Source organism: Schistocerca nitens, chromosome 1 (genome assembly GCF_023898315.1).
Source record: "Schistocerca nitens isolate TAMUIC-IGC-003100 chromosome 1, iqSchNite1.1, whole genome shotgun sequence".
NCBI lineage: Eukaryota > Metazoa > Arthropoda > Insecta > Orthoptera > Acrididae > Schistocerca > Schistocerca nitens.
The window spans coordinates 1,071,397,959-1,071,410,601 of NC_064614.1; the positions used below are offsets into that span (position 1 = coordinate 1,071,397,959).

The 12,643-nt window shown below is 42.0% G+C and overlaps 1 protein-coding gene across 2 annotated transcripts in view; it reads right to left on the minus strand.

The window, feature by feature from the left end:
- LOC126198256 (zinc finger protein 236-like) overlaps positions 1–12,643 on the minus strand; it is a 230,228-nt gene that overhangs the window by 118,974 nt on the left and 98,611 nt on the right. For both annotated transcript variants that reach the window (XM_049934706.1, XM_049934707.1), the window contains exon 15: positions 10,952–11,148. In XM_049934706.1, the coding sequence (XP_049790663.1) occupies positions 10,952–11,148 (197 nt within the window). The remainder of the gene's footprint in view (positions 1–10,951; positions 11,149–12,643) is intronic.

Here is a 12,643-nt window from a genome sequence, read left to right on the forward strand (position 1 = left end):
ACACTACATAAATCACTCAAGGGCACAGCAAGGTCACAGTGTTGCAGATGTGATGGGGCACTCTTAACAAAAGATGACAAAATTTGGGTGAAGTGCATGGTCCAATACAGCTCGTTGGTTCTGACCAGTGATGTACTGTCTGATATCACGAGTTTATGATTGAAGGATGTCAACAGCATGTTATTAAATGTTTACCATTGTCTCAGTAACTGGTGTAAAGTACGCTGTTTACTCCAAATATGTTGTGATTTACAAGGGTGTGGCTACATAGGAATGTAAGAACACCCCTTAAGTTATTGCTAGGGAAACAAGTAGTGATCTTATTTATTATTTTTGTTATTATAGTGTCAAGCTCTTTCACCCACCACTCCCCTCCCCTCCCCTCCCTCCTTCCTTCCCAGATGGTACAGCCTCCAAATGCTTCACCTAGCAGTCCTCTCCTGTGCACCCCATTTCTACACTCTCCCATAGGCAGGACAAGCACCTTACCCCACACCCATCCCTCACCCCCCTACAACCATACCTTCTTCTTTGAACTTTCTCAACATTATCTGTTAGTTCTATCTGGAAAAGATCCCAGATCATACAGTAGTACTCCAAAAAGAGGACAGACAAGCATAGTCCAGGCAGTCTCTTTAGTAGGTCTGTTACATTTTCTAAGTGTTCAGATTATAAAACAAAGTCTCTGGTTTACCTTCCCCACAACATTTTTTGTGTATTCTTCCAAATTTAAGTTGATCATAATTGTAATTCCTACGTATTTAATTGAATTTACGACCTTCAGATTGGATTGATTTATCATGTAAACTGAAGTTTAATGGATCTCGTTTAGCACTCCATGAACCATGGACCTTGCCGTTGGTGGGGAGGCTTGCGTGCCTCAGCGATACAGTTGGCCGTACCGTAGGTGCAACCACAACGGAAGGGTATCTGTTGAGAGGCCAGACAAACATGTGGTTCCTGAAGAGGGGCAGCAGCCTTTTCAGTAGTTGCAGGGGCAACAGTCTGGATGATTGACTGATCTGGCCTTGTAACATTAACCAAAACGGCCTTGCTGTGCGGGTACTGCGAACGGCTGAAAGCAAGGGGAAACTACAGCCGTAATTTTTCCCGACGGCATGCAGCTTTACTGTATGGTTAAATGATGATGGCGTCCTCTTGTGTGAAATATTCCGGAGGTAAAATAGTCCCCCATTCGGATCTCCGGGCGGGGACTACTCAAGAGGACGTCGTTATCAGGAGAAAGAAAACTGGCGTTCTACGGATCGGAACGTGGAATGTCAGATCCCTTAATCGGGCAGGTAGGTTACAAAATTTAAAAACGGAAATGGATAGGTTAAAGTTAGATATAGTGGGAATTAGCGAAGTTCAGTGGCAGGAGGAACAAGACTTTTGGTCAGGTGATTACAGGGTTATAAATACAGAATCAATTAGAGGTAATGCAGGAGTAGGTTTAATAATGAATAAAAAAATAGGAGTGCGGGTTAGCTACTACAAACAGCATAGTGAACGCATTATTGTGGCCAAGATAGACACAAAGCCCATGCCTACTACAGTAGTACAAGTTTATATGCCAACTAGCTCTGCAGATGATGAAGAAATTGATGAAATGTATGACGAGATAAAAGAAATTATTCAGGTAGTGAAGGGAGACGAAAATTTAATAGTCATGGGTGACTGGAATTCGTCAGTAGGAAAAGGGAGAGAAGGAAACATAGTAGGTGAATATGGATTGGGGGGAAGAAATGAAAGACGAAGCCGCCTTGTAGAATTTTGCACAGAGCATAACTTAATCATAGCTAACACTTGGTTCAAGAATCATAAAAGAAGGTTGTATACCTGGAAGAATCCTGGAGATACTAAAAGGTATCAGATAGATTATATAATGGTAAGACAGAGATTTAGGAACCAGGTTTTAAATTGTAAGACATTTCCAGGGGCAGATATGGATTCTGACCACAATCTCTTGGTTATGAACTGCAGATTGAAACTGAAGAAACTGCAAAAAGGTGGGAATTTAAGGAGATGGGACCTGGATAAACTGAAAGAACCAAAGGTTGTACAGAGTTTCAGGGAGAGCATAAGGGAACAATTGACAGGAATGGGGGAAAGAAATACAGTAGAAGAAGAATGGGTAGCTCTGAGGGATGAAGTAATGAAAGCAGCAGACAATCAAGTAGGTAAAAAGATGAGGGCTAATAGAAATCCTTGGGTAACAGAAGAAATATTGAATTTAATTGATGAAAGGAGAAAATATAAAAATGCAGTAAATGAAGCAGGCAAAAAGGAATACAAACGTCTCAAAAATGAGATCGACAGGAAGTGCAAAATGGCTAAGCAGGGATGGCTAGAGGACAAATGTAAGGATGTAGAGGCTTGTCTCACTAGGGGTAAGATAGATACTGCCTACAGGAAAATTAAAGAGACCTTTGGAGAGAAGAGAACCACTTGTATGAATATCAAGAGCTCAGATGGCAACCCAGTTCTACGCAAAGAAGGGAAGGCAGAAAGGTGGAAGGAGTATATAGAGGGTTTATACAAGGGCGATGTACTTGAGGACAATATTATGGAAATGGAAGAGGATGTAGACGAAGGCGAAATGGGAGATAAGATACTGCGTGAAGAGTTTGACAGAGCACTGAAAGACCTGAGTCGAAACAAGGCCCCGGGAATAGACAACATTCCATTAGATCTACTGACGGCCTTGGGAGAGCCAGTCCTGACAAAACTCTACCATCTGGTGAGCAAGATGTATGAGACAGGTGAAATACCCTCAGACTTCAAGAAGAATATAATAATCCCAATCCCAAAGAAAGCAGGTGCTGACAGATGTGAAAATTACCGAACTATCAGTTTAATAAGTCACAGCTGCAAAATACTAACGCGAATTCTTTACAGACGAATGGAAAAACTGGTAGAAGCAGACCTCGGGGAAGATCAGTTTGGATTCCGTAGAAATGTTGGAACACGTGAGGCAATACTAACCTTATGACTTATCTTAGAAGAAAGATTAAGAAAAGGCAAACCTACGTTTCTAGCATTTGTAGACTTAGAGAAAGCTTTTGACAATGTTGACTGGAATACTCTCTTTCACATTCTAAAGGTGGCAGGGGTAAAATACAGGGAGCGAAAGGCTATTTACAATTTGTGCAGAAACCAGATGCCAATTATAAGAGTCGAGGGGCATGAAAGGGAAGCAGTGGTTGGGAAGGGAGTGAGACAGGGTTGTAGCCTCTCCCTGATGTTATTCAATCTGTATATTGAGCAAGCAGTAAAGGAAACAAAAGAAAAATTCGGAGTAGGTATTAAAATTCATGGAGAAGAAGTAAAAACTTTAAGGTTCGCCGATGACATTGTAATTCTGTCAGAGACAGCAAAGGACTTGGAAGAGCAGTTGAACGGAATGGACAGTGTCTTGAAAGGAGGATATAAGATGAACATTAACAAAAGCAAAACGAGGATAATGGAATGTAGTCAAATTAAATCGGGTGATGCTGAGGGGATTAGATTAGGAAATGAGACACTTAAAGTAGTAAAGGAGTTTTGCTTTTTAGGGAGTAAAATAACTGATGATGGTCGAAGTAGAGAGGATATAAAATGTAGACTGGCAATGGCAAGGAAATCGTTTCTGAAGAAGAGAAATTTGTTAACACTGAGTATAGATTTAAGTGTCAGGAAGTCGTTTCTGAAAGTATTTGTATGGAGTGTAGCCATGTATGGAAGTGAAACATGGACAATAACTAGTATGGACAAGAAGAGAATAGAGGCTTTCGAAATGTGGTGCTACAGAAGAATGCTGAAGATAAGGTGGGTAGATCACGTAACTAATGAGGAGGTATTGAATAGGATTGGGGAGAAGAGGAGTTTGTGGCACAACTTGACAAGAAGAAGGGATCGGTTGGTAGGACATGTTTTGAGGCAACAAGGGATCACAAATTTAGCATTGGAGGGCAGCGTGGAGGGTAAAAATCGTAGAGGGAGACCAAGAGATGAATACACTAAGCAGATTCAGAAGGATGTAGGTTGCAGTAGGTACTGGGAGATGAAGAAGCTTGCACAGGATAGAGTAGCATGGAGAGCTGCATCAAACCAGTCTCAGGACTGAAGACCACAACAACAACAACAACAACAACAACAACAACAACAACACGGATGACTTCACACTTTTCATTATTTAGAGTCAACTGCCAATTTTCTCACCAAAGATATACATTTTCTATATCGTTTTGGAATTTGTTTTGCTATTCTGATTATTTTCATAGACAATAAACAACAGCATCATCTGCATACAACCTGAGATATGGATGTTCAGATCATCTTCTAAAAGATTTATACAGACAGCAGAGGATCTATAAAAATACCTTGGGGAATGCCAGAAATCACTTTTGTTTTACTCTATGACTTTCCATCAATTACTGTGAACTGTGACCTTCCTGACAGGAAATGATGAATCCAGTCACATAACTGAGACAATATTCCATAAACACACAATTTCACTACAAGCCACTTGTGTAGTACAGTATCAAAAGCCTTCTGGAAATCTTAAAATACAGAATCAATTTGACATCCCTTGTCAATAGCTCTCAATAAATGTGTGAGTAAAGAGTTAGTTGTATTTCACAAGAAAGATGTTTTCTAAACCCATGTTGACTGTGTGTAATAGACCGCTTTCTTCGATGTAATTCGTAATGTTCGAACACTATACATGTTCCAGAATCCTGCTGCATATCGATGTTAATGATATGGAACTATAATTTAGTGGATTACTCCTGCTACCTTTCTTGAATATTGGTGTGACCTGAGCAACTTCCCAGTCTTTGGGTACGGATCTTTCATTGAGTGAGTGACTGTATATGAGCTATAGCATCAGCATATTCTGAGAGGAACCTAATTCTTATACAGTCTGGACTGGTAGGCTTGCTTCTATTAAATGATTTAATTTGCTTCACTCCTCCGAGGGTATCTACTTCTATATTACTTATGTTGGCAGCTGTTCTTGATTTGATTTCTGGGATACTTACTTCGTCTGCTTTCATGAACAAATTTCAGAAGGCAGTGTTTAGTAACTCTGAAACTTCCTGGCAGATTAAAACTGTGTGCCGGACCGAGACTCAAACTCGGGACCTATGCCTTTCGCGGGCAAGTGCTCTACCAACTGAGCTACCCAAGCACGACTCACACCCCGTCCCCACAGCTTTACTTCTGCCAGTACCTCGTCCCCTACCTTCCAAACCTTACAGAAGCTCTCCTGCAAACCTTGCAGAACTAGCACTCCCGAAAGAAAGGATATTGTGGAGACATGGCTTAGCCACAGCCTGGGGGATGTTTTCATAACTCTGCTTTGGCAGCACTGTCTTCAATAGTATTTCCATTGCTATTGTGCAGAGAATGCACTGATTGTATCTGGCTGCTAGCACAATTTACATGTAACCAGAAACTCTTTAGATTTTCTGCCAGGTTTCGAAACGAAGTTTCATTGTGGAAATTATCAACAGCATCTTGCATTGAAGTCTGTGCTAAATTTCGAGCTTCTGTAAAAGAACACTAATCTTGGAGATTTTGTGTTCATTTAAATTTGGCATTCTTTTTTTATTTGTTTCTGCAATAGTGTTCTGACCAGTTTTGTGTACTAAGGGGGAACAGCTCTACTGTTTGTTAATTTATTTGGTATGAATCTCTCAACTGCTGTCAAAAATATTTCTCTGAATTCAAGCCGCATCTAGTCTACACCTACATTGTTAATTTGGAAGGAGTGGAGATTGTTTCTCAGGAAGACATCAAGTAAATTTTTATATGGTTTTTCGAATAGGTATATTTTTTGTTTATCTTTGGAGTGTGGGCTACAATAATCAATTTCACTACAACAACCCTGTGTTCACTAATCCCTGGATCCGTTTCGATGCTAGTTATTAGCTCAGGATTATTTTTGGTAGCAGGTCAAGTGTTTTTTCACAACCGTTTACTATTCACTTAGGTTCATGAACTAACTGCTTGAAATAATTTTCAGAGAATGCATTTAGGACAATTTTGGATGATGTTTTATTCATAGTTCCTGATTTACACTTTGCCAACATACTGAGGGTAAATTAAAGTCACCTTCGAAGAAATCTGTGACACGATGACAGTGCTGAGAGAAGCCCTGCCGAACTGTGGTTTCCAACTGAAGCAGATGATTGACAAGACACTGTCCCTCCCAAAAGCTGCACTGGTAAGGAGATAAAAGGCCCACCATTCAAGGACCCAACTGAGCCAACGAGCTACCATCCATTTTAATAACTTGCACGGGGCATTGGCCAGGCCAGTAACTATCAAATGCCAGTAACTATCAAAGGATGATGGATCCTTGACAGGCTTACGGGCAGGAACCACAACCCTCTCCCTCCATTAAGAGGGGAAAATGCCTTGGAGATAAATACAGTTAATCACTCGGAGGAGATATTGTGATTGTAGAGGACTGAGTTGTTGAAGCAATTGGATATGGCTGGAATCAGGGCCAAGAGCTGAATTGTGGGAAGAGGTGAGGGCCAGAAGCAGCTCCCATTCACTAAAAGGTTCATTGTAGGATTCTGCCTGACAAGGGATAAAATGTAAGTGGGAAGCTTCAGCCTGCTGTTTCTGGAGGAAGAAGGTGGCTGGATAGGAAGCTGACACAGATGTAATCGCAAAATGGGCCACGATATGTTGCAGTAGATCTGACAGATCTGTACAAAGGCTACGTGGAAGGCTTCCACTGACAATCTTGGAGGGTGCAGAGTGTAGTCCACACTCATGACGAAGGGACAGAGCCTATATGAGACATAGCATTCCCAACACACTCGCTTGTTCTGTATGTTTAAGTAATGGGCTTTGCCGTGAAGATGTTTAAGACCGGCAGAGGAACGGTGGCACATAATACGTTGCAAAGCGCAACAATTAAGACCGATAGCAGTGGCAATGGCCATGATCCACCACAAAACTGGATGACAGGGAACAGGGCATGTCAAGTGGGAAAAGGCAATGCTGGCAGTGCAGAATATTTTCTCAAACGGATCACAGACGACTTCATCACTACAACCTGACAAAGAAGGTGTGAACTCGACCTGACCGGTATACAGAGGCCAAGCAGCTTGATGGAAAAGCACAGCCAGGAAACCCCGTCATCAGGAGGTGGGAACGGAATGAGGGAATCAACAGGGAGTGGTCACTATCACGGATGTCTTCATGTACTGTCCAGTGCAAGCAAGGATGGATAGAAAGGAGGAGGGAAGAAAGGAAGAAGTGGAGGAGATGAGAGTGAAATGTCACAGAAAGTGGCTTGTCAGTACTGAAATGAGTAGGGGAACATCACTAAGAATGCACAGGTTTTGGTTCGCAAGAAACTGGTCAATGAGGACCCCCAGGCCTCTCAAGAGGGTGATGCAGATTGCAAACCATGACTGCAGAGTCCAAGTGGATTGTGATGGCAACTGCTTCCAATCTGGTATGAAGAGGGGTCCATGTACTAACAATATCTGTACTGATCAAGGTGCGAACACTACTGGAAGCCCTCAAAGGGCCAACCCAGTTCTGGCAGAAAGCACAGAACCCACACAGGGTCAGTAAGTGAGCATCATCAGTAAAATGAGGTTCCTGGAGAACAACATAAGCTGCTGAATGAAAGGCAATAAGGGCTTGCAACTCCAGGTGGTAACAGTAGCATCCATTACAATTCCACTGAGTAAGCACAGAGTGGGTATCCAAATGGAAGGCGAACGGGCTGGAGCCAACATGCCATTGGATCACTACCCATCATCAACTAGGACAGGGTGACATCCATAATAAGAGATCAGACTCAGGTTGCAAGGGGGGAGATGGCACCTTCGGGGGCACTAGGGGGCCTTATCATGGGACTTATGTTTCTTCTTCTTCTTCTTCTTCTTCTCATCCATAGGTCAACGAGCGTAAAGCATGGAGGGAAAGCAGGCTTCTGTATAATCCAGAACCAAAAGAGAGTGGATGACCACGTCCTGTGGCCAAGTTGTGGTAGCAGCTCTCCTGACTGAGAGACACTGCAGTGAGGGGTCCGAGGAGGGACACCTGGAGGGAAGGGCATGGGAACTACAGGAGGGGATCAGGATAGGGGGATGGGAACAGAGTAAGGGTGAGGGCGGAGGGGAAAGGACATAACAGAGGCAAATATAGAAGTCATGGACACAGGATGAAGACTGATTTATTTTTGATGAGCCTCAATCAGGGAGCGAAAGGCTATTTACAATTTGTACAGAAACCAGATGGCAGTTATAAGAGTCGAGGGGCATGAAAGGGAAGCAGTGGTTGGGAAAGGAGTGAGACAGGGTTGTAGCCTCTCCCTGATGTTATTCAATCTGTATATTGAGCAAACAGTAAAGGAAACAAAAGAAAAATTCGGAGTAGGTATTAAAATTCATGGAGAAGAAGTAAAAACTTTGAGGTTCGCCGATGACATTGTAATTCTGTCAGAGACAGCAAAGGACTTGGAAGAGCAGTTGAACGGAATGGACAGTGTCTTGAAAGGAGGATATAAGATGAACATCAACAAAAGCAAAACGAGGATAATGGAATGTAGTCAAATTAAATCGGGTGATGCTGAGGGGATTAGATTAGGAAATGAGACACTTAAAGTAGTAAAGGAGTTTTGCTATTTAGGGAGTAAAATAACTGATGATGGTCGAAGTAGAGAGGATATAAAATGTAGACTGGCAATGGCAAGGAAATCGTTTCTGAAGAAGAGAAATTTGTTAACATTGAGTATAGATTTAAGTGTCAGGAAGTCGCTTCTGAAAGTATTTGTATGGAGTGTAGCCATGTATGGTAGTGAAACATGGACGATAACCAGTTTGGACAAGAAGAGAATAGAAGCTTTCGAAATGTGGTGCTACAGAAGAATGCTGAAGATAAGGTGGGTAGATCACGTAACTAATGAGGAGGTATTGAATAGGATTGGGGAGAAGAGAAGTTTGTGGCACAACTTGACTAGAAGAAGGGATCGGTTGGTAGGACATGTTTTGAGGCATCAAGGGATCACAAATTTAGCATTGGAGGGTAAAAATCGTAGAGGGAGACCAAGAGATGAATACACTAAGCAGATTCAGAAGGATGTAGGTTGCAGTAGGTACTGGGAGATGAAGAAGCTTGCACAGGATAGAGTAGCATGGAGAGCTGCATCAAACCAGTCTCAGGACTGAAGACCACAACAACAACAACGAGCCTCAATCTAAGATAAACAATCAAGGGACTTATATTTCTGGATCTTCTTTTCTATCTTATAAGCTGGGCAATCCGGTGAGCATGGAGAGTGATGGTGGTGACAAATAACACACAAAGGTGGTGGAACACAGGGGTTTCCTTCATTGAGCGGGTGTCCACATTCGCCACATAGAGGGTCCACCGTGCACTGGGAAGACATGTCCCTGAAAGCACCAAAGCACCTTCTGGGTGGCGGGCCACATGGCTTCACATCACACGGCACACAGATAACACACAACGTAGACCTTCTCCTGGAGGGTATCTCCCTCAAAAGCCAGATAAAGGTGCTGGTACTGAAGCAGTTGTCCTTACGACCTCTCTGCACAAGCCAAACAAAATGAATGCCTGTCATTCCAGACTGTCGCGGAAAGCTGCATCAGTTTGAAAGATGAGGTCCCTAAGAAAAATGTCTTGCTGAACGATACTCAAGGACTGGTGAGGTGTAGTGGACACTAGGACATCGCCAAGATGAGCACAAGCATGATGGGCTGCAGACTGGAAGTATTTTTGATCAACAGGAAACCCGGCTGCATCTTACTGAGAGACTCCACTTCATCAAACTTTTCTTTGATATTTTCTACAAAAAATAACAGCTTTGTGGTGGTGAATGTGTCCCCATCAGTCCTAGTGCAGACCAGGTAGTGGAGTAAATGTTTCAACCCAAGCTGGTGAGCCTGGCCCTCCTCCCAGAGTACAGCCAAGGCAAGGAAGGCCACAGTGCGCAAAATGATCCACTACAAACCAGAGATACAGACATACGCAAAGCATGTGCCTTGACCTGCCCAGCCACAGTGAGGACCATCTGGCATGGTGGCCATTATCAGGAGTTCCGGAAATCTCCAGAATGACAAGCAACCACTCCTAAGCATACATGGGCAGGCAACAGCTCAGGTATCAGAAGTGTGATTCCTGTGTTGCCAGGTGGCTGCCAGATGGATATGTAAGAGCCTCACTACCTCACAAACTGGCCATATGTGATGGTGACCTATTGGGGTGGATGGGGGGGGGGGGGGGGGGGCTACAGCGGGGAAGAAAAAGGGGATGAAGGGAGGGGGATAATAAGCACCGCAACCATGAGCCCCTTGGGGAGTGAGGCTTTCAGATGCCTAGAATGGAATTATCTTACTGACATACATTGACTCCAACAGTTACGCATCTATGGTGCAGTTCAAGGTTTGCCTGTAAGTGCCCAGTATATTTTCAATGACTTTCATCCCTAGTCCAGACAGGCTCTGTTCAGGAGTACCGTGGATTCTGTACCTGTATCTCATTGGCATCTTAACAATTTGCAATCAATATCTGGAATGAAGATGGCTTAAACGTTTGAAGAGACACACACAAGGGCATTTGTGTCACAGTTCCTATTTCAATGCTTTTTTTTTTTTTTTTTTTTTTATGTAGGAAAAGAAGGGATAGCCATCACTGCATTTTAGTCTTTGTAATAAACTTTATTGTACTGCTGTATCTCTGTTCTAATAAATTATGTTGCAGTGACATTCTGATGTGCTTCCTTGGGCAATTTTGAAATTGTAAAAAAAAAAAAAATGAAAAAAACCTGTGTCACATGACTATTTCCATTTGATGCAGCTCACATTAGAAGTAAGCTGTGCTCACTACACAGATATTCTTAGTCTATGAATAGCTACAAAAATATATACATATATTAATGAAGTCATGACACTTAAGTCTCACTGATATAGGTGTTTACCTGTTGTTGTGATTATGATTGGGTCCTGTAATTTTACCTCTGGCATATTATTTGAACCAGCTTTAGAGTTGTCACCATTTTTCTGTTTAGCTGCATCTTCTTTTTCATGTGATAATATATGCGCCTTACGACTACCTGACGTCCGGAATGATTTATTACAGATATGACATGAAAATGGTTTTTTACCTGTGTGCATCCTGTATGAGGAAAAAAGACATTAAATATTTTTTACAACATTAAGATACAAAAGACACACAAAATTCAAACCAGCATAAACAATTCAGTAAAACAAAGTCAGTATCTTTGCATAATCACTCAACTGTCAACTGTAAAGTTTATGTTAGATTATTACAGGCACATATAAATCCTTGAACTGGCAATGAAGCAATTAGTGATTGATTTTAAACCAATTTAATTTATTTTACATAAACTTTAATAAATTTCCCAAACTACTTTCACATCTTATGATTTCTTCCCATTGAGGACAAAGTTTTGTAGCCTATTTTGCAAGGTAATCTTGAATCAAATCATGTGTCAGTATCTCATAAGCTCATATCCAATGTAGAACAATATGGTATGACTTCCAAAAGTTAAACAACATGGCATCAACCTGGCCATCATTATCTTTACTGCTTTATGGACGTCGTGGACTAATAACTGGTGGTGAGTTTCACATGTGAGATTCTTGTGGTCTTCAAAAACTTATGTTAACATGAATCACGTTTCCATCATCCAACAATGAAGTGGAACAAATTCTGTTCAACTTGAATCTGGTTCAAGGTGCTGGACATGGTGGTCATGTGTGCATGAGGTGGACTTGCTGGTGTGGAATGTGTATTATATTTTCTTTTCTGAAGAAGGCTTTGGCTGAAAGCTAAATGTGAAACTATCTTTTCATTGTGGCTGTCTGCATCTCCATGTATAACCTTTATGGTGAGTAGCAATCTATCCTTTTTCAATGTTGTTGATATTCCAAACTGGAGTTTCCATTCTTTGAGCATAGACTGGGAAATCTATGGATTCATTTGCAAGGGGTACAGACAGGAGTGTTGTGGAGTACTATTGAAAAAATTTTCCAAAAACTGTCCTGAGCAGCTAATTTGAAAGCCCAAACTCACTTGAAATATTTTACACCTTGTAGCTATAAACAGGCCTGATCTTATCAATGAGCAAATAGGCAGTTGTTAGCTCCCACTTAGACAATCAATGGACATTGTTTAGTTTCAGTACGATGGACGTAATAGAATTATGGGCAAAGTTTAAATGGATTGCAATTTGTGCTCTGGAGAAGTACGAGCCAAGTTAAATGGAATAAGGATGGAAAAGATACACTGTGGTTTAATAACAAAATTCAGAAAATGCTAAGTAGAAACTTTTGCCCTCTCAGTTCAAAAGAGAAAGCACAAATAACAACAGGCAAAATGGAAATGGAAATGAAGTCCCATGCTTCTTTACAGAGCATAGGGGAATGATGCGGGAGACCCGCAACGCCTTATTAGGCAAGGTCCTAATGGAGGTGGTTTGCCGTTGCCTTCCTCCGACCGTAATGGGGATGAATGATGATGATGAAGACGACACAACAACACCCAGTCATCTCGAGGCAGGAAAAATCCGTGACCCCGCCGGGAATCGAACCCGGGAGCCCGTGCTCCGGAAGCGAGAACGCTACCGCGAGACCACGAGGGGCGTACA